This window comes from Carlito syrichta, unplaced genomic scaffold (assembly GCF_000164805.1).
Source record: "Carlito syrichta isolate Samal-C Ts95f unplaced genomic scaffold, Tarsius_syrichta-2.0.1 Scaffold165773, whole genome shotgun sequence".
NCBI classification, from domain to species: domain Eukaryota; kingdom Metazoa; phylum Chordata; class Mammalia; order Primates; family Tarsiidae; genus Carlito; species Carlito syrichta.
Genome location: NW_007109869.1, coordinates 46,263 through 72,877, shown reverse-complemented (window position 1 = coordinate 72,877; position 26,615 = coordinate 46,263). Strand labels below are relative to the sequence as shown.

The following is a 26,615-nucleotide window of genomic DNA, read 5'->3' as shown; positions in this document are numbered from 1 at the left end:
ACTAGGATATAAATGTGGGTATCTGGAGGTCTGCTTTAAAGCTTGTGATCATACATATCACTTGGAGATGAGAGTGACTTAACACCAGGAAGCATCAATATCAGCAGCTAATCTGGCACCTAGGTTCTACTGTATTTCAATTTTATCAAGTGCCTACAGGAATGTGGCTATTTTTCATCTAGCTGTTCATGTAGCAAGTCTAATAAACATTTGAATGAAGATTATGAAATTGAAATATTCTTTTTCAAGTTATCTGAACTGCTCTGTGCCCAAAAATCATAAGGGCTAAATCATTTATAATAATAACACTTCCTTGTTTTCTGGAATACCCTCCTCTCATGATGAATCCATAAACCTACATCTTTATGATGAACAACCTTACAACAGAAGGTTTTGGGCACTTCACTCTAGAAAGCAGATGGGTTCATCAGGTACTCGACATCTGGGCATCTTTGTGGAGCAACCCCTTGCCTCACTTGGAGAAATAAGATCTGAGAGAGATCAAATTGAAAGATAAAAATGCCAGTGGCACTCTCCACTATTTGGTTAATTTTCTCTGGCAGTGTGAAAACCTTAGAAATGCTTAGTGATCTGACTCATCACCAAGGAAAGTTGGTTGATTACTCTCTAGATTAATCTTACTTGATTCCAACCAAGTTCTGACAATAGTCTGGTTGAGAATGAACCCAGCTTAAGTTGCAAAATTAATGGTCAACAAATGAACAAGTCAAAAAAGCGTTTATGAGGATTTGGTGTGGTAGGAACGAGTTTTGGTAGAGGCACTCCCTAGGTTCTTGGTGGATGCTGGGCATCAAAAATCCCAAAGGGAAAAACGTTCCCTTATTATACCCTTAGCAACATAGCTGGACAAAATGATAAATAACAGTACTATGTTCACTTAACGAAACACTTTAAAAATGCTTCTACACGTGGAACAAACTTTATTAGGACTCTTCCTGGATTTATTTTCTTATATGGTTGATTGTTGAGAAGAAAAGAAGACAAAATTAAAGAGAATTTAATCCAACGCGAGGCCCTGAATAGAATATAAAGAAAAAGCAACTTTTGCAAAAATGCCCTGAAGGCTTTGAATGTGATTGGATCCTATGGGAGGGTGATGGGCATCTTCCACCAGCAGAAGATCATCCTGCACATGAGACCTGGGGTCTCTTCTCAGTTGCAGTCTCCCTGTACTGACTAGTGAATAAGAAGGAGAATAAGCCCAGAGGAAACAGTCACTGATTACCCATTTATGAACTTTCAAGACATCTGAATAGCTAAAGGTAAGAAGACATTCACCTTATGGGGCTGCCTGGAGAGCCTTTGAACATAACAATAAGAATTCTCCTGAAAAATGATTCCCTAGTGGGAGAAACTTATGATTTATGAGCTCCATTCAAACAAGAAAAACAGTCCCGAATTTTAAAAAATGTACTGTGAACCTGCACAGATTTTTTTTGATAGATTGTATTGCTCCTCTTCGTGAGAATAAATAAGAATGATGGTGCTCTTTGCACAGTTATTATTACAGTGTGATGATCTTTAAGTTTGTTAGTGCAAGGAGAGTGAAATATTTGCATTTATCTTGCTATTTCTGTTAATAAATGCTTCAATGATCAGATATCAGAATACTCAGAGTATAATGCAAAATCTTTTTTTGTTTGCTTGTTTGCTTGCTAGTAGGACCCAGGCAGCCAGGTGTTAATTTGGGAACAAAGCTAGTCATGTTCAGGACTGAAAAAAATGGAATAGAATAAATAGGCTTTATTCATTCTGGTCTTAGCTGAATATGATCCTATAAAGAAGTAATGCGATTCAGAAGTTATTCACTTGGAACTGAAATGGGTTGCTTTGTTAATGAAGACTGTGAAATGAATACATGATCTGAAGTAATACTTTTTTCCAAGGAGCGTAGGATGCCATCCAAACCTTCCTGTTTAGGACTATATAATTATTGCTGAGGTGGTGCTCACACATATGGATGATGATTCCAGAAGAGTTGGTGCCAGGATGAGGTGAAGCAGAGGGCACACTGAAGCCACTGCTTGTCCCTTCTGAGCACAAGGGCTTTGCACCTGGATGTGTGGACTATAGGAGCTGCCCAGACGCCGAGGTGGTTCCCCTACACTTGACTTCTTAGAGCACACTCTCATCTGAAATATCACCATACCCTGAGCTAGCTATTGAATCATTTACTCACGCTGAGAACAACTGATGGGGAATCTGTATTCCGGGACATTGCTCCAGTTCCACCTTATTACAGTGTAATTTCTCATTCTGGGCAAGGACTACTTTCATACAATTCCTCCCCTAAGTGATCCTCTGGGGCTTTGCCCATTGTCAAAAAGAAGTGTTGCTTCCTTTGAGGGATGAGGAAACCTGCTAGGTTTTGGTGCAGGGTAAGTTAGGGCAGAGCACATCCACAGTTTTCCTTTCAGTGAGGACTGTGCTTGATCACTATAGGGGAACCCAATTCAATCCCGTCAACATAAATTATGGGAAAATCCTTGAAAAGAACTGTGAAGGATTCAAAGAAATGCCACCGTTTCTTGTTCTTAAGAAACTTACAATCGGGAGGTGGAGGAAACATAAATACATTAAAAGTAAAATGACAATAATAGATAGCAGTAACAGACACAATAATAGAAGGGAAGTTGCAGAGCAGTAAGCAATTAAAGTGAGAGATGCTTATTTACTGTTTGGGCAATGGTGTCTACCTCATGGAGTGCTGTAAAGGTTAAATACATTGTAAATACAATGTCCTCACATTGTACTTAATCACACTGAGTACAGTGCCTAGGAGAAACCTTGATAAAAATTATCATTGTGTAAGAGGAGGCATTCCAAGTGGCAGCAGGCGGAACAGGCTCTGGGACAGGGCAAGGAACTAATGTAGCTTTCATGGAATGCAACCGGTGAGGAGCTGTAGATAAAAAGCAGTTGTGTTCTGATTACTCAGGGTCTTGAGTGTAAGAGAGGTATGTTTGAATTTTATCCTGTAGATATTTTTTGTAGGGGTGTTATGATCATGGACTTGGTGTAGGAGGATTAGATTGTTTGGAGAAAGTGTCATTTTTTCTTGATGCACTTTGCATCATCAGCAACTGTACACAACCCCTACTCTAGTCCCTGGCTATCTCTTGGAACAGAAAGTAAATTACACTAATACGTGAGAAATGACTTATTTGATTGAAAGCAGATTTACATCAGTGTAGACAATGAACACAATCTTTTCAAAGTGTCTGTAGGTTTTCTTTTCCCAAAGATTATGAAGATACTTGCTTATCCTATGGCATCAGTGAGTTGTATTTCGAAGCCAGATATTTGGGGGAAAACTGGTATTTTACATAGGATCCCCATCCCCTTATTTCTTCTGTTATGAAAGCACTCAGAATAATTGTGTGGATGACACTATCGTGCATCCTGAGTGAGTTGTTTTCAGTAAAATCAAAGTCCAGAGCAAAAGCATTGTGTTGTTGAGAGCATCCAAAGCACATATTCATGTAAGGAATAAGGGAATATTACATGAGGCAAAGCTCATTGGGAATTCTGAAAGGGATTTTTTTTTCAAACCAGTGAGAAATAGAGAAATGAATGAGACTAACTTTCTAATTCCTATACTCAATAGCACAGGTATGATTTCAATAACTTTCTAATAATGACTTTTGGAGATGGAACATTGATAGGCCAACATATTCAAGGATGTAGAGAAGGCCAAGGCATGAGGATCAACACCAGTTGCACCTACTACCTGTATTTTTTTTTTTTTGAGTTGGAGTCTCACTGTGTCTCCCAGGCTGGAGTGCAGCGGCACGCTCATGACTATCCCAGCGTCGACCTGCTGGGCTCTGGCGATCCTTCTTCCTCAACCTTCCAAGTAGTTAGAACTATAGGCATGCGTTACCATGCCCAGCTAATTTTTTATTTATTGTAGAGATGAGGTCTTGCCAAGTTGCCCGGGCTGGTCTTGAACCTGCAGGCTCAGGCAATCCACTCGCCTCGGCCTCCCAAAGTGCTGGGATTACAGGTTAAGCTACTGAGTCCAGCCTACTACCTGTATTTTTAAGGTGACTAATGAATAAACCTCAATATAGAAATCTGGAGAAAATCTGCTACCACAACCCAAACCAATAAAATCCAAGATGAGGTACTAATTGGTTGCTGTTTAGAGGCTTCACTTTAAGGCAGAGCTTTGTAACCATGGTGCCATTATAAGGAGTGTGTCCCACAGGTTACAAGATAGCTGTGCCAAGACATCTGAAGATGGTTGGGGCATAAGAGTAGAACCTCTTGGGGGGTTGCCTCTTTCCTGCAGTGGCCTTATTTGTTTTATCTCAGTGTGTTATACAAATGTCATTGCTTTACAAGTGTGCCAAGAGGCAAAACAGGGAGAAAAAACACTGCCTTAAATTGCCTTGAAAGGGCAGCTGGTTTAGTATATTTAAGTGCTTGCTTCAGATCATTTCTTGACAGAGGTTGAGATGAACAAGAGAATTCAAAGTGTTAGGAGCCATTTTCATTAGCCAATCAAAGATGAAAATAACAAAATTAAAATGAAAGCTTAAGGTAATAATAAATATGATCTAGCCCTCAAAGACCTTCCACAAATAAAAAAAACTAACCTAATACATTATTTTCCATACTGATTCATGGCATAATGTAATTTAGAACTGTAAGAGCCATAAAGACCATCTTCCTTTGTAGCTTAGATGGGGAAAAGTATAGGAAGACCAAGTGACTAGCTCAAGGGACAAAGTAGTTGGTGGATAAGTTGGAGTTAGTTTTTGTTGAGTATAACTCCCCTTGCTTTTTGTTGAGTATAACGCCCCTTGCTTTGGGGCAAGAGTATAGAGAGCTTGACTTTTGTTTTACTTTGTGCCTCCCTTAAGTTTGATGACTATTCAGTGGCCATGTGGTTGGTGAGCTGAGTTTTGGTGGGAAAAATCCTAAATTACATCACTGCTAGTTCAGTTTTATTTCATCCTTTTTAGGAACCGTACTTAAAAATGTTGTAAAAGACCTGCTAGCAAAGTTTTTAAATCTTCAGAATAACTTTTAAACCCCATAGTCTATGGACATCATCAAGGACTTTGAGAAAGTCACCAGGGCATTTTACCAAAGATACAACTACTTCTCTGAACATCAGATTGCAGTGGAATTAGAGAAAGTCAAAGATGACTAAGTCTGAATTCCAACCTGTGCTGGAGAAAGTACACATGTGGAAATAAAGAATTTCAGCACCAGTACAGAATTGAAAAATTGCTGAGAAGTCAGCAGCATGCTGATTAGTGGTTTACTTATGGATAGAGACAGAAAATCAATTCAGTACCACTGGAGGAACATGAATGAAGGAATGACTGAAATGTTTGTTCTCCTACAGTTGACTGTTTAATTGATACTATGGCTGCTGTCCTGAATATGTGCTAACTCGCAGCTTGGTATGGAGCTGTATCAGTTTAGAAATTCTCTCAATAGCCTGTCGACCTCCACTATTAATATCCAAGCTGCCATGTATGTCTGCTTCCTATATTCCAACATTACCTTTCTGACAAATTATAGAAAAGGTGGAGACTTTTTCAAATTCTAGAAAGGGTCACTTTTACTTCATTATTTGTACCAAAGTCCTCCTTGGGAGCCTCTGGTAGGAAAGAAGATTTGGTGGGGAAGTAAGAAACACCTCTAAGGACAGGTTACAGCTCTGCTATAAAACTTGGATCTCAGGACTTAGGAATTGAGCTGGGGAGGCCTAAGGACCAGTCTGTCAACCACTGCACATAGCTCTGGGACATTTTATGAGCAAGCATCTGATTCACTCAATCAGAAGTCTGCCTGAGTGTCCTCTATCTTATACACATGGACCTCAGTGAGAATGACAACTGTTTGTCCATGGCAGGAAATGCCTTGAACTTTCCAAACATAACAAAGTCACATGTTATCATGAAGCTTCTAACATTATTCTAACTTTATGTCTATCAATAATATGCTAGTGAATATCTTAGTATATAAATAATTGTTCAAATCTTTTTGAAAATCTAAAATGCAATTGCCAGTTATAGTTCATTCTTATTCTGGGCTCTGGTCTAGAAACTACTTGGTTCCCCTTGGGCCCAATTTTAAAGCATGAAATAGATACTTAGTAATATGGATAATGGGACAAAATGCTTAAGAATCATGCCTATTTTCATTTGAAATCAAGACGATAATCCTGCACTACAGATAGAACACTTCTGAGACCTGATTACTCCCAAGCAAAGGTTGCCCTCCTGGGTTGCTGGCCTTGAAGGAAGCCATTTTCTCCTTCGTTACGTTGATTGATATAAAGTTCCTTCTTTATTCTTTAGGACCATAACATTTTGAAAACAAATATGTGAGCCTTTGGTAAAGAGCACTACTAAATGACAGGCAGTAAATAAGTGAGGAACTCCCCTCCCCCTTCCAATTTCCCAATTAGGTGAACATCTCCCATCCCTGGCAAAGTTGTTGCCTTGGCGGAAGAAGCTGTGGAAGGCATCTCTATCCACAGGGAAGAGTTTGCATGTGGACTCTTCATCTCTCCCCTCTTCTTTGATAATATTCAATTGTGATGTGTTTTCAGGGAGATTTTAAAAGGCATGGCTTCAAGTCTGACTTTTGATGTTCTTCATGACTTTTCTAGTTTACTGGCTTGTGAAGTCTGGAGAGATAAAACTTGAATCACTGCTTGAAGCTTCAGCAAAGACACAGTCAGATGGCCTGGCTTAGCTGCCACTGTGGACCCAGGCAGAAGATGGTGTGGCGGGAAAGACTATGCTCCCAGAAGGACAGCATATGGGGAGGCAGGGGAGGGATGGGGATAGAGAGCTACCCTCAGAGGTATGCTCATCTGCTCTCCAGATTTAGTTGCCCTGGGAGCATGATTGGTTCTGACTAATGGCTAACTGAATCGATAGCCACAGTGAACTCTGTGCTATTCAAGAAGAGTAAGCTGGTGGAATGGAAAGAGAATTCCTAGCAGAGATGGTGGTCTGTTTACACAGTGCTTACTCCGAGCCAGTGCTGTTCAAAGCACTTCCAAGTGTTAATTCATTTAACTCTCTTATCAGTTCCACAACCTAGGGATTAAAATGATTTTTTCTTCACAGCCAAGGAAACTAGAGCCCAAAGAGGTCATGTAACCTCCTCAAGGTCATTTGGCTAGTACATGATAGAGCCAGGTTTGAAATCTAGGCATTATGATTGTAGCAGCTGGGCTGTTAACCATACCACTCTCTCACCTAAATGTGATGGTGCTCCTATCAGAGACAAAACAGCACTCCACCAAGAAGAGGCTTCAGTAGCCACGAAAAAAAAAAAAATCAGTAAATGCTTTAATGATCCTTGGGCTTGGATAAGACATGAAGAGATAAATGACACAAGCCCTGGGAATGACTGTGATTCCTGAGCAGCGATAGCAAATGCCTCTCTCAGTCTCACACAGCCCAAGAACCCTTGATATTCTGTTGATGAATATGTGGCACAAGGATGGTTAAGTACCATTCATGAGGCACTTAGCATTTCTCTTTAAAATTAGAGTTCAGAATTATTGTAGAGATTAAGTATGAAGCAGTATCTGCTTCAGGAAGATTTTGGGGGCATGTTGCAAATTATATACTGTAAATACAACATGGCATTGGTGAATAGCTACTTTGGCCACAAAGCATGGGGCAACCTGCATTTCGCACTCCTTAAATTGAAAAGAAATAAATATGTGTAAAAAGGAGCCAGGAAACACCATAAACTCTAGGATACAGTTCCACTTTTCAGGGTGATGTAAAATGCTCCTTATCACTTTGATAGTGGTTAGAATTACTCTTTTGAGGTTAGTTTGATGCCACTTGGTAGGAAAAAAAAAAAACACGTTAATTATATAAGCTCTTGCACCTGTTGTTTTCCAACTCTACATATGCATGGCTTTTATTTGCAACTGAAAAAGTGTTTGTGGTTTCTTTATATATAGTAAGTACACACGTGCACACAAACACACGTTCCCTTATACATTTAGAAGTAAAGCAGTCACACTTCAAATAAAACTGAGATTTTAAACATGCTAAACACTTTCACTGTGGCAATATATTTCTTATTTTTATTCCAGTCCTTTCGGTATTCTGCCCCAATAAACAATCTGAAAGACTGGAATAGCTGCAAAAGCTCTCTGTGAACATTTTCCCCAAGTACAAATTATTGGAAGACTGTTTATATAATTCATGAAAATCTTTAGTCTTGTGTCCTTTTAATCTTGGTGAATCCATCGTACTGACAGAATTCTGCTCTGAGTCTATGCTTAAAGATTGGATTTATTTCTACAGCTCATCATGAAGAAAAAGAGAAATGAAATTGTACTTTCAGATGTATGTAATTTGACTTCCACACATTCACTGAGGTGTAGTTCATCCATAGTTTTTGCTCTTGAATTTGTCAAGACTGACGCCAAGTGGAGCAATTCTCTCCATGTTGCTCTGGTGGGGTTTTTTTTTGTGTGTGTGTATGTGTGTTTTAAAAATAACATTAACTTTAGCATATAAAGCTTTCTTCATTCTCAATAATTTTGAGTCTTGAGTATTGTTTAACTCTCAACCCTCTCCTACCCCACATGTGCTGGAAACTACCACAGTTTATAAAAATTTTAGGACTACAACATGGGTGCAATTATTCAGTTTTTTTTTTTTCTCTTTCTCTCTCAGTGCTCCTGTAGTCTGGTGTTTCTATTCCCAATATTTCAGCATGAAAAATGTACACGGTTTTCTATATATTCTCTTCTGTTCCACAGCTTGCAGGCTGCTGAATGAGTTCCGGGGTAGTGTTGCAGGAAGAAAAACAACCAAGGAATTGAGAATCTGCAAAAATGGCCCACTGGAAACAGCCTGCGGGCTCTGTCACCTGTTGTGTAGATGCACAGAACTTAGAGTCGGAGGAACTTCAGAAGTTGAATTGATCTACTTCTCCCCACATGCACTGCTGCTACCCTAGAGGAAGGCACTAGTATTCCTGGACCCAAGGGGCTGTTTTAATGGCTTCCTGCCTGAGCCTTGCACTTCCACGCTTGCTCTCCTCCTCAAGCCCATTTTCAATTTCCACAAGTAGCTGAACTCATCTTTAAATAATATAGGGGCCAGGCCTGGTGGCTCACGCCTTTAACCCAGCACTTTGGGAGGCTGAGGTGAGAGGATTGCTTGAGCCCAGGAGTTTGAGACCAGCCTGGCTAAATTAGCGAGACCTTGTCTCTATAAAAAAATAAAAAAAAGTAGCCAGGCATGGTGGCATGCACTTGTAGCTATCTAGGATGCTGAAGCAAAAGGATCGCCTGAGACCAGAAGGCTGTGGTGAGCTGTGGTCATGCTACTGTGCTCCAGCCTGGGTGATAGAATGAGACTCTGAATCAAAAAATAATAAATAAATAAATAAGATTTCAGTTTGTTGCTTAAAACTTCCCAATAGTTCCTATATGGACTTAGATTACAACCAAGACTTCTAACCAATGGCATCTAAAGCCTTTACTGTCTGGTTCTCTCCTACGTCTATGTTTGGTCACATGCTACTCTCCCTTTCTCACTATACCGCAGCAACACTGGGCTTCTGGATATTTCTTGAATGCTGAGCTACTTCCCACCTTAAGGCTTCTGCCTAGACTGATTTTTCCCCAGATCGTCTGCATGTCTGGTTTCATTCTCCCGAACAGTCCTCCATCAAAGTTACTTCCTTAGAGAAGCATTCTCTGACCAACTGGTACAAAGAACCTCACCTTTCACAGCAACACTACCACATTACTTGGTTTTATTTTCTTTCCAATTTACAAGTGAATGAAGAGCTTTCATGGGCATTGAGGAGTTGGGGAGGGATTAGCTGCAGTTGTGCATTCTCCTTGAGCTAAAGGTCAGTAACATTTGGTTAGTCAGTGTTAAGGATATCTTGTTTGTACCCATAGCCTACACAGTATGACCACAACAGTCCTCTGATCACTTGTCCAGTATCCCTACCACTAGGACAAATAAATAACAAGACCCCTTATTCAAATACAGGCAGATTAGTCACTTACTTATAGTGGATCCGGACTCAGGCCTGTTCAGGGAGCTGATGATGACAAAACCGAAGCCTTCATTCTCTTTGCGGTGAATGATCACATCACTGGTCTGCAGGCTGTGGGAGGCAAATCCTTCAGGTGGGGAGGCACTGCTACTAGGGGCAGCATGGTTGCTGTTGGTGTAGGTTGCGTAGTCACTGCGTGGAGAGCTATGGTGGGTGGATACAGAGCCTGGACTCCTCCCATTCTCTGGGCAGGGCTCTCCTGAAATACACACCATGCACAGGCACTCAATTATTTGACAAGGGTCTTAATTAATAACTCCTCCTGCCTACTAGGCACTGTTCTAGATACTGGCATTATTACAAGACTAGTTGACTGGCTTCTCTTTCCCCCAGATAGGCAGAACATTTGAAAAGCTACCAAACTGGGTGTAAAGGCTCCAAGGTCTTGGCTTATTTCTAGCCTTCATAGCAAACACAGGTTAAACCCTTCAACAGCCTCCTCTGTGCTGTCACTTATTTATATCTTCCTCTTGTTAAGACTGCAAACCCCTGGGAAAATGTCTAGTTTTAGATATTGAGCTCCTTTATTGCATAATAATAATAATTTACTGAAAAAGATCACAAAATAAGTAGGTGGAAACCTAAATTGTAGGGTACCTAAGAGTCACTTAAAGAACTTGTAAAACATACATCTTCAGGACCTATCCAGAGAAGGTATTTTCAGTAAGTCTAGGCAGGACTGGGCACAGGACTCTTTATCAAATTTCAAGGCCATCCTTTGAGAAATGCTGTTGTAGAGGTATTGTAAGGAGAGCTAACAGCTCAAGAGTTGTCAACGTAAAATAATTTTTCTAAAGAGCTATAGTTAGTTAGTTCTATTTTGTGATATTCTGCTAGCCTACAATTCTTAATTCACTTCATGTATGAGGAAAATATACTTCTTTAAAGTAGTTTGCATGCAGCGTTTTGTATGTCAACCATATCTCAAAAAAGTGGTTTAAAAGAATACAAAAATAAATTGTGATTTTTCATTTAAAAAGTAGTTTGTTCACTCTAGGATCAAATCTAATAATGTTGTCAAGCTAAGGAATTATGGATTTTGAATCTCTAAGGAGCCATTGAAGATCTTATTTATTTACAGTCTGTATTATTACAAAATATACTCTATTATCAACCAAATAAACCAAACCGATACTTTCATAAGAAAGCAAACATATTTACATGGAGAAATGATAGAAAGTTGGCAGCCAAAGAAGCTAGTTTTTGAAATGAAAGTTGGCCTGTCATCCAGAAAAAAATTTGTCATTCTAATTTAATACTCTGATGAAAAGAACTGAAGTGGGCACTAGAATACTGTAACTAGAAATAGGACTCTTTCATTTCCATCTTACAATTTGATTAGTGGAGTCAAAAGATGTTTATGGAACAGAGGAATAATAAGATGAAAAATAATCACCATTAATTATTTCTTTTTGGGTCTCTAGATACGATCTCCTAGTTAGAACTCTAGAAGGTGTCTCATATGACAAGTTTAAAACAATTAGCGAATGTTCCAATAAAGGCTGTTAACTTTATAAGCTGCAATTCCATTTTGAAATGAAAAAGTTGGGGAGAGAAAGAACAGAGACTCTAAGAGATGTTTTGTTACAGTGATACCCAAAGAGGGAGCTGCATTTATTTATACACTCAGATTTTAAAAAATGGCCTCACAAAAATGTATTCATTTCTGATTTGTACTTACAGAATGAATGAGACGCAGGCTGTTGTTTGCTATTAATTGGTAAATTAGATTTTTCTTTAAGATCTAATTAATCAGATTTTAATGAAAGAAAAAAATGGATGTTTTTCATCTGTAAGAAATGTACCGAGGTCATAAAATAACAGAATGTCAATGTCAAAGCTTTTTCCTGTTTTCAACCAGAATTTAAAACTTATGACTGTAAAATGTACCCTCCCCGATGAAAAACATTATCCAAAAACAGGTTATTATTGTCTTGGTGAAGCATATGTCCTTTATCACTCCTTGTACAAGTTGGAAATAAAATGATTAGGGATAGTCAAGAAGAAGAAAAACAAACAATTATTATGCAGCTACATTAAATTGAAACTCTCCTTGAGTTATTGGACCAAATCAGTAACTAAATGTCATAGGCAGTGACAAGAGAGATCTCATTTTCTGGCTGTCATATTTTAGGGGGTTGAGAGCTGTGATTGTCAGTAAATTGGCAACAAAAAAGAATTATCTGTCTTTGCAGTAAATGGCTGGGAGTGGCTATGCCACAGTTTCTAGAAAGAGAAAGAAAATCATTGACTAAGTCAATGTAAGTGCTCTGTGGGGTAAGTGAAAGGATACTTCTCTATTGCTTTTGGTCTTCTCTTTCAACCACCAGACCAAAGTTCTTTATCTTTAGCAAAATGAGCACATCTAAAATCAGGAAGTTAAGAGCACTTGCCCGTTCTTCCTGGGCATGTTCTAGGTACCTGACACTTGAAAACTGGTAGTATGATTGCCTTTGAGGGATTGACCCCATATCATTTTTTCTACTCATCTGGCTCTGGATCCAAATGAGACTGTTCTCTTTCCAAAAACCCAGCCTGGTATAGGACATCAACAGAGGTGTTTTAGAATAATATAGTAAAATCTCATAAAGTGACTAAATATCATGTATAATTCTTAAAGAATTTCCAAATTTCCAAAATGCCTGACTCATTCGTCTGACTTATACACAAATGGATTCATAGAATTCAGTCAGTATCTACTCAAGTCAAATAATTAATTTTTAGGTTAAGTTTCCATTTTGTCTCCATCAGTCATACTGGAAACCATCTCTGTGTTGACTGGGAGAGGGTCTCCCACTGGGAAGGTGGGAGTCATTGATGCCTGCCAGGGGAGATGGCTAAGACCGGAACAGTTACTGGCTAGGGGCTGCTCCTGGTCTGCACAATGCTGGCCTGTACTTGATTTAATAATTGTTAAAACCAACCGCCAATGTTTGTAAATAGGAAGATTTTACAGAGATGTGGATTTCCAGTTGCTCTTGAAATACCTGGCACTTGCCAGCAGGAGCTGGGTAATGGCTGCTCCCTTGACTGGGTATGAGGTTTGCAGGTTCTCACAACTTGGCCCACTCCCGAGTGCCTCTTGCAAATACCTCATTTACTCATTTATTCACTCATATATTCATAGAGTGAGGAATTCACAGGACTAAAAGAACTTCTTCAACTGGAGCCTCCATTTCTCTTCTAGACCACACTAGGTACCAGGACTCTGAGATTATGTAACCACATAGCTCTTGCCTGCTTCCAGGGTGTGCCTGGGCCTCTTAGGCACTGAGAACTGTCCCAAGATGGATGATAGCACTGCATATGGGCATATTTTGCTTTGAAGCATGTCTGAGGCAATGGAGCATGTGCATTGACATATGGGCCGGGCTGTCCACACGCATGTCCACCAGGTCCCTCACAGTACCTCGGGGCAGGTGGCAGCCCACAGGCTGTGGCCCTACCAATGTTAAGGGCTGGCCTGCCTGCAGGCGTTTGTGTAGCACTTCTGGCTTACACCCCTCAAGGCAGCCAACTTATTTAAATGGGTGACAGGCTTGCAGACAAAGAACAAAGGAATGCATTTAGAATTGGCAACATGTGTGGTAACCAGGATCCAGGAATGCACTGGCACCCTAAACACTGGCTAAACTTTTCACCCAGCTGCCAAGCAAACCTTCCCGTTCTCAGCATTAAGCCAAGAGTTAGACATTCCCTTAGGTGTTAGAGAAAAGATGCTGATAGCTTTAAGACCGACTCTAACATGTTTTGATTAAGTTATAAAACTCTCTTTCACCTCAATTCTAGATTTACACTTTAGGAAATTCCCCAGAGACACCCTCTGCTCGAATGAATGGTGTACATTCAAAATAATGTGTCATTAGGCTGAATGGCTCAAAGCGGATCTACTAAACACACAAATATTTATGCTTTTTCAGTATAATAATGAAACCACTCCTCTAATATTCTTAGGAAGAAACAACTAAATATGGGAGCGGGTGGTATGGATAAGACATCGTCTCTTAAAACTAGTGCAAGGTTTTAAGCTACAATTATCTGGTAAATAAAGTCGGAGGCACTACTAGATAGTTTCTTCCCTTACTCAATGAATACTCACTTTCGAGAATCTATCTTGCCATTGCCTAATTAAAAATTTTGCTTTTCTATTTTTAGTATGTACACTTTAAAATAATTTAATATTTAGGGAAAGTCTTTGTGTTATCTGAGTTTTTGCTCAGTGTAACGAACCTTTCTGTGTCTCTCATAATGAACGTGTTCTTTTTCCTGAGCATCAACTAGGAAGTCAGTGCTCTCTGTCTTCTGAGGTGGGGTAGGGCATTTGTACAAGCTGAGGTTGAAGGGTGTAATCCCTATGACCTTGCTTCTTCCTAGACCTCTCCCAGAGTATTGCCCCTTTGTACAAGAAGGTGGCAATGTTGCCCCTCTTCCTACCTGTCTGTCTTTCCCCAAGCTGATTGCTCACTTCCATTCAGCTTTGAACCATCTCTTTCTGAACCAGGCTTGAGCCTCCCACTGCCTTTGCTTAGAAAACCACAGCAACAATGATACTATAATAACAATGATAAGAACAGCCCTTGACAAGACATCTCCATTGCCATGTCCATTTCTAGTTATTTCTTCTCACTTTGGAGAGATGATAGCTATGAAGTAAGGTCGCCTTCTCAACCTTTTTTAAAAAAAATCTCTTCCATCTTGTTTAAAGGCATTTACTTTGCTGTCAAAGTATCCTTTGCTGAACTGAATCATTTTCAATACTGATGAAGCTTTCAAGGAAGAGTGAGCTGAATTAACTTGGAAACTTTCCTGGTGTGAATAAGCAATCTGCAGCAGAACATTTTCAAAAATTAAATGCACTTGAAATGCACTCAAAAGTCTAACTGAGTAAAGTTGGTAAGAACTGCAGCAAAGAGCATCTTTACAGAAGTCACATGGTCCACAAATTGCAAGAATTCATTTTTGCAGCATTTGGCATACACTCCAGTAGCTTGGGTTGATTAAAACAAAATTTAATTTGCAATAATCAGCTGGTGACAAGGGAGCATGAAATTATGTTGGTGCATTGGTTTTGCACTTTGCAGTATATTTATTTCCTTGTAAATCAGGTATCTTTTAAATTTATCTTTAGTTACAGAACATATAGCACAGCAAACTTTCTATTAAAAATCACTCTGCAGAGAAAGAGAGACAGTTAAATGTTAACCAAGGAAGCATTGTCTTCCTCCTGGCATCTTGCCCAAGGATAACGCATAATTTACAAGGGTTTATTTCTTTGGATCAAGTGACATGCCATGAATTTCTGAAGATGAATGGTACCTCTTAGCAAAATCTCCTACAATACAAGATATATGGAAGTTTCTACCGGTGAATGCTGACAATTCCTTTGATTTGCCCTTTTAACTGACTGCCCTTGCTCATAATTTAGTTTCCAGGGGACTCAAAAAGAAAAGGATTTTTTTTCCCAAAGGACTAAAAATTGAGCTTCCATGCGATCCAGCAGTCCCACTCCTGGGAATATACCCGGAGGAAAACAAATTACTCTACCAAAAAGACACCTGCACACGTATGTTCATCGCAGCACTATTCTCAATAGCAAAAACATGGAACCAACCCAGATACCAATTGAAAGTAGACTGGATAAAGAAAATGTGGTACATATATACCATGGAATACTATGCAGCCATGAAGAACAAAATCATGTCATTTGCGACAACATGGATGCAGCTGAAGACCATCATTCTAAGTGAACTATCACAGGAACCAATAGCTGAATACTGCATGTTCTCACTCATAAGTGAACCCTGATTACCAGTCACATGAGCACAAGGGTGGGAATGACAGACATTGGCCACTGCTAGGGCAGGGAGGGAGGGAGGGAACAAGGAAGGAGGGGGAAACATGGCAACACACTGGGTACTAGGTCCACTATCAGGGGGAGAGAGGGCCCTGTAGAAGTCCAAACTTTACCTGCACGCAATTTACTTATATAGTCAATCCTCACATGTACCCCATAACTCTAAAATAAAATAAAATATCTTTTTTTAAATAAGGATTTTTAGTCCAACTAATAAACCTTTTTCTTGTTAGTCCTTCATAGTCTATTATTAGCTGGTAGTCATTTTTTAAATGTACATGTTATAACAGTACATATGAAAGACTCCCTGTATAATGGGGTGACATTTGTTAAAGGTTGGACTAACATCTTTGAAGGGGACAGAGTAATATAGAGAAATAAAGCCTGGCCCTGAAGAGAAGAGTCCGTCTCTGCATTGTCACTGATTCACTCTGAAATACTGGCAAGCTACCAAACCTCTGGGCCTCAGTTTTGTCATCTGTAACAAGATGGAGCCCACATTGCTAAGTTCCCTCCTACTTCTAGTATTGATGATTCTGTATGAGGGGCATCAAGGGGCTGAGCAGAGGCCGGCAGAACACGGAGGCAGAAGGCAATGATTGAATATCATTGGAGTTGCTGCCCTTGTGACCCACAGAACAAAAGCTGGGTGGTCCTCAGGGAATATCTCAGGGAAGATTACAAAAAATTGTGTGGTGCTTGTAGCAGATACATTCGTTAACAAAATAAATCTTTTTCGAAGGGTTGATAAGAGGAAGAGAGATAAATGAAATCATAAATACAAGGGCTGACTTTGAAAGGTATTTCTTTGGTAGATTCTTTTATGAAGCTGAGAAAATAATTGTAAAAGGACTAATTACTTCAAATTTATCTATTTCATAAGTTTGGAGCTATATAAATTGTGCTTTCTCAGAGTGAGTTATATTGCATTTTCCTATATCAGGGTAACAGCTCTAGGGTTACCTTTCATGAGGCTCTACAGTGAAAGCTCATTTTCTATCCTGGTTGCCTTATTTTGGGTTCTTGGTTTGCAAACACAATGAGGAACATTTTCAAAAGGCATATTTTCTACTACTATAATGTTCTTCTTAGAACTAGCATCTACTAGAGAGCAAAGAGCATACATACCTTAAATTAGCCCCAGGCTTTGCTAGAATTTTTTAATGACTACATACAAAATATAGGCCTCAAAGACTGAATTTTTGTATTAGTGGGGTGAAAATCTGTACTTTCACCAAACTGTAGTTACTTTTGGAATATCTAGGTTGTTTCTTTCCTCATATAATACAGAAACTGATTTAAAATTTTGTTTCAAGTGAGACTACTGTGTCCCACAAAAGCACCTCACCAACCAACCCCTAACTCCTCTTGAAGGCTTCAGGTACATACCTCCACATAGCACCTTTCTTCTCACAGTGAGGTTAACCTGCCCATTGCGGGCTGCATGGTGCATCAGGTCGATGACATAGCGGTGGGTCTTGCCAGCCACTGGAATCCCATCCACATAGACGAGCTCATCTCCTGGGTGTAGGCGGCCGTCTCTGTCGGCTGAGCCCATGGCAATGACGGCTCCAATCAAAATCTAGAGAAGCAATGAGAAGGAAAGGACTTTGGCATCTCAAATCTTCTTTTTCCTTTTTATATATAGTTATGTAACTTGTGGAAGATTTTATTCTCACGTTCTATCCCTTGTCTCTTGTGCATGCACTTGAAAAGTTAAAAAAAAAAAAAAGAGAGAGGTTGGAAGAATGCCTTTCCAACTCATTGAAGTTGCTTACTTCTAGAGAAATACATGCTTTGAACATGCTGCTGACTGCCATGAAGTTTGGGGGATACTTGCTTCCTGGCTCATAAATTATCACCCTTAAGAAAAATTCTAACCCCAAATAATCTGATGCTAAAACAAGGTGGAAATTGAATCTTGGCTCCAATTCATATTTGTGTGGCCTTTGGTAAGGCTTCTCAACCTCTGTGAACCTCAGTTTCTTCACTTGCAAAATGGAAAAAATAATACCTGAATCTACTTCATGGGCTTACTGAGAGGATCAAATGGGATAACTCATGCAAAACATTAAACTTCTTTCATGACACATGATCAAAAAGAGTCAAGGGGAAACTAGTGATTGCACATTATTCATCTCTGATAAAGAGTTACAGTTTTTTTTTTTTTTTTTAAGCTGTGGAGGAGGGGGCTAAAGGAGAAAACAAAGCAAAATGCACTGGCCTTTTCTGACCAGTTGACTTACTCAAAAAAGTCTTAGTAAAACCTTCTCTAGGTTTTTGCTCCTTGCTTTTTAAATTCTTCCTCAGAATACTGTCTTCTGCCCAAAGGACATTCCCAGTTCTGCTTGTCCCCTGAAATGCTTTTGCTGTCTAGGTGGATACTGTGCCAGGAAGTGAGGAGTTACACATCTGGGAGATGCAGTTATTGTTATAATTCCTTGAACCTGGGACTGTGATGAAAGGCAATACATAAGGTTTCCCATATCCCTTTAGAAACATTCAGGGTAGTGCCCATTAGCAAGGCATTTTTCTTTCTCAGAGGAAAGAAAATAGTATTAAATATCTTAGTATTGTTGTTTTAACTTATAAACAATTTTCCCAACTCCTGGACAACAGGTTTCCCCTTTCTTAAGCCAGTGGCTTAGTCACACAGCAGCTCTGGGCAGTGGTTACCATCAACATGATGATACTACAGAGATCTGACTAAATCCTCATACAGTGATCCCTTGCTCACAGATTGATTTCCTTCTGGCACAATAATTTCTTTCAGATCCCATATCTGTGAATTCTAGCTAATTTGCAGAGTTGTTCCATTGTGACTTGTAGGTTTGCATGTCTTCAGGCTTGGCAGCAGAAACTTCCTCTGCACTTAGTCACACTGCTCAGTGCGGCCTGCCAGTCTGATAATCAAAGCTGAATGCCCAGGACTTCTCAGGTACACGCAAAATTCACAACCTTGGTCATTGACTAGTTTTCTTTCCCCACAGGAATGAAAATTCCCCACTCTATTGCTGCTTTCTCCCCATTTCTGAGGGGATGGGGCGGAGCCTCCATGTGGAGTGTTAGTGTTCTGATGAGTGATTCACGATTGCTCTCACAGTACAGGTCTCACATCTCCTGCCTTAGATTGGTTGCACAGTGCAGTTCTTTCCCTGCAACCCAGCACGCATTTGCTATAGTCCAGCAGTTAGGCATGCTCTGACAGTCTCCATTTTCCCTGATTGTCATGCCAACCTGAATTTATGAGTTTCTTTATAAAGATGTTCCAATCTCTTCTTCAAAAGGCTCAACCCACTACAGAGCACTTCAAAGATTTGGTAAGTGCTTTGTGCAAAAGCCAGTTAAAATAAATGTTTCTCCACTGCCCCATGAAAAGCTGCATTTAGTTGATTTGGCCCAAAGAAAATGCTTCAGCCTTTAGATTTCCTGTACACTGTAGTGGGAGAGTTTATAGCTAGTTAGAGAGAGAGAGAGAGAAAGAGAGAGAGAGAAAAGGCTTCTTGGCTGGCTAATTATCAGTTTTAAGGTATAGCTTTGATTCTAAGTGATAAGTGAAACAAAAAATAGAGGTTACAACTGAGAGAGCCATAGCTGCAATAAACTGAGCACTCTACAACAATAGTAAAGATGAAATTTCACATTGGAAAATTCCTGTTCCTCTCTTGCTATAGAATAGCATGATATACAGCAAGATTTACAGATACTCTTGAAGTTATATTCTATGCTAGCAGTTATATATCACTTATTAAAAAAACTCAGTAAAACATCTGGTTTTCTGCCATATTGCTGAGATATGAGGTACTTTTCTCATTAATTCATTATTTCAACAAATATTCATTGAGTCCAGGATACTTTCAGGTGCTAGCAATCCATCAGTGAACAACAAACAAAAACTGAGTCCTATAGAGCTTCCATTCTCGTGGTCAGACAATCATAAATGTAATAAATGTATAAATTATACAGTATGCTGGAAGGCATGTACTATGGAAAAATAGAGCAGGGTGGGGGGGATGTCAGGCATATGGCCAAGGTGGTGACAGAGTTGGTTAGTAGGACGCCTATATATATTTATTTCTAAATAAACAGAATATTCAATTACTATTCAACTGAAAATCTAAACAAATAGCATATTCAGTATAACCCTTAAGTATAATTATGTAGTATGACATAATTATTACACGTATATGTATTATTATACAATTATATAATCTGTCTTTTACCTTGTTTCAAAAAAAGGTTTCCATAGCTGTTAAATAAACTTGAGTTGAGCTTGGCAGGCATTAGAGATGCTTGCCCATCAGCTCTGTTGTATAGTTACATTTGCCCCCTCTGTCAGGAGCTGCTACCTTTGCTGGGCAGAGGAGACCACTCCCATAGTCACTGCTTCCAGCTCTCATATTGCTGTTGCTCCTTAACCTTTGGCATTTTGTACCTTTGTGTATGTGTCTCTACTCAGGGAAAGCAAAACACAACCTTTTTTCTTTACTTTGTATACAATTTATACACTGGACATAATCTATTATTTCCTATTTGCCATTGTAACTATAGGAACTGGATAATCTATGATTCTTTCTTGCACTATATTATAACTCATGCTGGCTTTCCAGTGCACACATTCTCATGTTTGCTTAAGCTCTTGAGAACACACTTGAGGATATCTGACCCTTTAAGTTTATAGTTCTCCATCTTTTGCATGTGTAGCAATCACCTGATAAGCTTATTAAAACAATTCTGAACCCACCCTCTGAGAGCTCTGCAGGCCTGGGTAGGGCCTGAGATCCTACAGGGTCAACGAGCTCCCAGGAGTTGTTGGATACTACTGGTCCATAGATCAATCATACTTGTAGCAGCAAGGCCCTGATTGTTCCCATTTGGTCTAATAGCCACAGGATCTGTGGTCTCCCTGGTCATGTCCCAAGACTGCGAGCTACTGTCCTCTGGGTGCATGACCTGAGCTCCCTGATTCATCACGGTGGTCACTTTCTAGGTCTATTGAGGCCTCACCCTCAGCCCCCAGGTTCTTGTTTTGGGCTCCCTTACCTACCAGGCTACGTTTTCCTTCTGGTCTTGTGGACCTCTGGCCCGTGAGCCTTTCCAGAAACCACTGTCATTGCCCCATTCATTAATTCCCTTTAGCCCCAAGATTCTGTTTTCTCTTCTCTGTCCTCTTGGAGAAGCTTATTATCTGATCTCCATTGCTTTGGTCCTGAAGGAAAAACTTTGTGGCATAACATATCAGGAAAGACCCTCCCCATGAACAACTGACCCTTGGTGCTGTCTTTCCAATTGCTGTCTCTGAAAAACAAAAGAAATGAAACAACTCCAAAACTCCACTTTATCTCAGGCTGTGAGGGCACAGAGCAAAACAGAGCATTTGTGTGGAATAACAGCAATTCACATTCAAGTGGCTGAGATCCCAGTAATCCAGGGGGAAAAACTAACACCCAAAAGACAAAAACAAACAAAAAAGTAAGACACAAACAAAACCAAAACCACCTTTTCAGGGCTTTTGATCCCTTTAATTCTTTCCTGTACTGCCCTGTAGATCTGCTCTGCAATAACTGTAGCCTGGGAAAACTGCCCCTGTGACAAGCAGATTTCAGGCTCTTTCCTTGGGAAATTCTGCCACCAGTTTGTGGACTAGGTCCATCATTAGCTTTTTCTTTGAATGACTTTTCTCCACACAGGCCTTTCTTTACTGCAGTGTTTTCGAGATCTTTCCATCTTGATGCCTTTCCATCTCTTTTCAGTTCACAGCTGGAAATCCCCATTTTTGTTCCTTTCTGGCAATTTTTCATTTCTTTCTATTTCTATTGTTATTTAACTGTGAAAATGTATTTCCTCTTGCAGGAAAAATGCCCATATGCTTTGTCTGAGCTGGAGTCCTGCTGTTCATTATTTGCTGAAAGCCATGCTGTCGTGTTTAATGTGCACCCTGGGATGTCAATACCATTTCGTATATACGGAGGCAGAAACCTGTTTGATGCACTGATGAGACCTAATTTAGCTGGGGACCAACTCACCTCACACGCCTCTCCCTTTGTAGCACACCAGCAACTAAATGAGGCTAGCACATTTTGTTTGTAAGTTATCTCTGGATTTAGAATGTGAAAAGCAAGAAGGAAAGGCTGTGGGAGATCTTTGTGGTAGAGTTACTCTTCCCAACATGGTCATTCTGAGGTGCAATATTCTGATTTCCTAGACTCATTTTCTGGCTTTGTTTGCTTCAGGTAGATTTAGGCTTTCACTTTAAGGCTTAAATATCAAAATTGTAACTTACAGAATGAATATGTCTTGAATCATTCAAATGAAGGAAGAAACTAGAATAAATATAAATAAACACAATAGGATAACTAGCAATTCATGTAATCTGAGGAGGCTTATCATAAACACTTGATACCTGTCCACGGAAGGGAGATAGGTCTTAGGAATACAAAGCCAATATTCAGAAGTGTTGGGAACTTGTGTAGAAACCAAGCAGAAAGATGTCCCTAGGCTGGGTAGTAACCATGGCCTCAGGCACAACCCTGAGTTTCATTCTGAGCAATACATCTTCTATTTTGGCAAAAATTCTACTGCTTCTGTGCCAGGCAAAGTCTGCCCCTTCTTGAGCCAGCCGAGATCATGCCTTCACCATGATTCAGTCATGCAATCCCTCCCACTTCTGGAGGAGGAGAGCAGTTGAAGACAGTCTTTACTGAATGCTGGTTTATCCCCAACGCAGGCAAAGTGTGAGCCTTGGGGTCCAGCAAAGTAAAGAATTTCATATTTCAAAGACTATGTTATAGTAAGTATCATGGGAAGAATTAGAACTTTGTTGCTTTGTCTTACATTTATTTTATAGTTTAATCTTCTACTCATATTTATATATGGGAAAAGGGACCTGATAACATTTTCAATGCTTAGCCTCTAGAATATTCATCTTTCCATTTTTTTTTTTTTAATCCAGTCATCTGGGATGGGAGTTTCAAAGATAGGAGCCTAAATGAGTAACACAGATATAAGGTAGTTTGGGGAACTGTGGCAAGATTCAGTTTGTAAAGGACCACCACTAATCTCCAGCCATTTACTGTCATTGAGAAAGATGAGCTCAATGTTCCCAGATTTATTTTTCAAGAGAAGATGAAAATCAAAAATTTAAAAAATGTGAAATTTGTTGATGCTCAACAAATTGGGGAATAAACAAAGCATGTTGTAGGGCTGTCATGACACCATCTCTCCTTCTAGGACTAGGCTGCTTTAAATATACAGAGACTAGAATTTAGAGGCCTCAGAAAATGTAAACTAGAGATCATTCTCTGTTCTGAGAAGCTCAGGTGACAGATTTGGCTTGGTGAAAAGTACTCTTTTCAATTCCATTGAACAACTGTTTATTGTATCAGGCTAGGCTTGGAAGATACAAACACCATTAAACCAGTCTTTGCCTTCGAGGAGCTCACAGATTGGTATGGAGGAGTGGGGAGCATGCCAGTCAGTGTAGTCTGGAACAAACGGAAACTCTTTAAATAGTTAAGTTTGAGGTATTATGTCAGTATAACTATTACAGATTTACCCTTAAGTGCCCTGCAATTGTTTTAACTAGTGCCCAGTATCCTACAACATGCTATAAAAATTACCTTAAAGTTGTATTTTATTTTGAGTGTGGTTTTATTTTGTGCCACTCACTTGGGTCTTTTTAAGCATATGGCTTTGTTATAAAGAATTTGGTCTCAGCCCAAAGAGAAGTCTAGTCATTGCCCCTGTGCCCTTGAAACAGGATTATCTTTGCTGTTCATGGTGAGCCCCTTAGATCATACTGGATAATTCATGCTAAGGAGATGACTCAAGATGGAGCCAGACACACCAGTAATGTTAGGATGAGGACTGACAACATCAGAAAGACTAGTCATGCAATTAGAGGGTTTGACCTTTGAGCCATATGATATCAGCCTGACCTCTAGGGAGGGGGTAATGACTCAATGAATCATGTACATGTAATGAAACCGCAATAAAAACACTGGACATTAAAACTTGGGTGAGCATCCCTGGTTAGCAATACTCTATGTGTCTATGTTGGAGGCTAACATGTCTCTAGGGATGATGGAAGCTTCATATTTGGAAAATTTCCAGAATTTGTCCTATGCATCTCTTCTTTTGGCTGGTTCTAATTTGTCTCCTTTCATTATAATATGACTTTAATTTTAGGTATAGCACTTTCCTGAGTTCTCCAGTGAATTATTGAACCTAAGGCAGGCAGTAGATGCAGAATAGTTATCTGGCCTTAGGCTGACCCAGTTTTTCCTCCTTTCTCTCTTGTAGTTCTCAAGAATAACTGTAGACTGTGCTAGGAATGCAAATTTTACGATAAGGAAGGCCTGACTGGCTGGAATAGTCTGGGTTCTGTGCCAGTTCTCCCTAAAAATAGGATGTCCTTCAAAGCTTTAGTCCAGTGAATCATGTTTCTCCAGGGAGTAAAACCAACAGTGGGATGTTTTTGGGGATCCATCAGCTGTGGTGAAAGTGGGGCATATGCAGTTGAGACTTCATCTGTCTTGGGCACCTTTCCTGAGTCTTGGGGACTGACTCACTATGAATCTAGGCTCCTGTTGCCCCTTGCTGCCTATCTGTAAGTAATAAAGTCACTTCATGTAATTTGGTATGTGTGTGGGTGTTCTGTCTCACCAGACTCGGGCAAGTTGGTAACCAGTGCACAGAGAACCTACTACACAGTGGGGATGCTCAAATGTATAGCTGATGTTTAAAGTGGGGCAGTCTGAGGAGACTGTTCCTTTAGACTTTGCAGGAGTCTTGGATACACATGGCAGCCTGGAGGACCTTGAGTTTGGCTCACTCTGAATAACAGCACATTTTAAGTTTATGGGGCACTAACATTGAATAAAAAGGGTCAGGCAAAGTCCTTGTTTAGGAGAAATTTAAAATCCTGCTGACTAAATAAAAAAGGTAGATAAATGAACATGTCAGGAAACAATCTTGAATGAGGCTAACTCAGATGAATATCCTGTGGAGGCCAGGAGGTTCTGGAGTATAAATCAAGGAGATAAACGCTTACATACATGAAAGGACTTGGTAATGTCTTCAGTTCTGTAAATATAAAACAAGAGCTTTAGAGAGGAGTGAGGCTGTAGGGGTGACTAGGTGACATAGGATTCCTGGTAAACTCAGACTCAGGTGATGGAGGGAGAGGGAGCAAAGCAGGGAATGGGAGCAACGTGAACAAAGGCTTGCTTCTTCTATCTGTGATAAATTTAGTTTCTGAATACATTTAAGCCTGAAGTTCCTTGAGCCCTGTATTTTACCTCAGTTTTCTCTCTCCTCTCAAAGCACTAAGGGAAATCTGGCCAACCCTCCTCGGCAAATATACTTTCACATCTTCTTTGGCAGCTGGAAAATTAGTGGCATTCGGGTTGACGGCTGCCAAATTTTATCCCTAGGAATTCGGAAACAAGTCTTTTTTTCCTGGAGTGCCCTCATCACTAGAGTCCAAGCTCAGCTTTCTGGAGTTCTCTGTAGAAAGGGACCTCATCAATCATCTAGTCCAACTCCTCTTGCAGGGCAGAGGAAGCTCCTCTGGGTTCCTGCCAGGTTCACGTTGACTTTGTCTGAATACCTCTTGTGTGAGGGAGCCCACTCCCTACCAGGACAATCTACTCCACTTTGGGACAGTTTTAACTGTGACAGATTCCTTTCACTTACTAGATTAACTTTTTCACCTGAAGATTTCTGCCCATGTTTTATTTTTAATTTTATTTCCTGGAACAATCTAGTAACAAGAGAGACAAAGTTGATAATGACAAGCATTTATTCAGCACTTAATATGATCCAGGCACAATACCAAGACCTTTACTTATGTTAACTTCCTTAATCCTCAAAGTGACTTCATGTGAGAGTACTGTTGTTATCCTCATTTTGTAGATGAGAAAGCTGAGGCTTAGGCATGAGCTAGGATGGGGTGCAGACAATTGACTGCACAGCTCATGCTCTTCATTTATGCAAAACTTTCATGGACCTGTCTTAGTCACAGTGGGCACCATTTAAGACACATCTGTTACAATGAGTGTTTTATAGCTGATGTTTTAACACATGCTCATAGATCTAGGCTTACTGAGTTTTCTGTATATTAATGACTGTTGATATTTTTTGTTTTCACTTTCAATACATATATACATGTATATATGTCTGCATATATATAAAGATTTCATCAGAACCCTCCCCAAATTTCCAATATTGTGCCAATCAAAGCTGACTTTGTGGACATCTTCTCATGGTAATCCTTTAATTAAAATCTTGCTGAGATTCTGTAGCACTGAGCTTGATTTTACCTCTGTTTATCCCTCTGTTTTCTCTTCCTTGTTGTTTTGGTTGAAAACATACATAAATATGCTGTTCCAAGTCACCTCTTCACATGTGTCTTCTGTTGTTTTACCCATGAGATACCACCAAAGAGACCAGGGGTCCGTTCAGTTAAAATAACTGAAATACTCAAGAGGAATCCAATCCATTTAGAAAAGAACAATGACCCTTTCTTAGTGTGATTTATGATGAGGTACTGGCCATGGAGACACCTTTACGTTGTCAGATCTTTTTAAAGAGAACAGCAAGAAAAAAGACAAAGCTTGAATTTTTTATGAGAGTTCTTAGGGTACTTCCTTTTAGATGT

At 39.8% G+C, this 26,615-nt stretch overlaps 1 protein-coding gene across 1 annotated transcript in view; it reads right to left on the bottom strand.

Annotated features, from left to right (window-relative positions):
• MAGI2 (membrane associated guanylate kinase, WW and PDZ domain containing 2) overlaps positions 1-26,615 on the bottom strand; it is a 223,949-nt gene that overhangs the window by 158,363 nt on the left and 38,971 nt on the right. Inside the window, exons 6-7 of the mRNA XM_021709136.1 lie at positions 17,345-17,537; positions 10,052-10,300 (exon numbers count right to left, since the gene is read on the bottom strand). Of these exons, the coding sequence (XP_021564811.1) occupies positions 10,052-10,300; positions 17,345-17,537 (442 nt within the window). The remainder of the gene's footprint in view (positions 1-10,051; positions 10,301-17,344; positions 17,538-26,615) is intronic.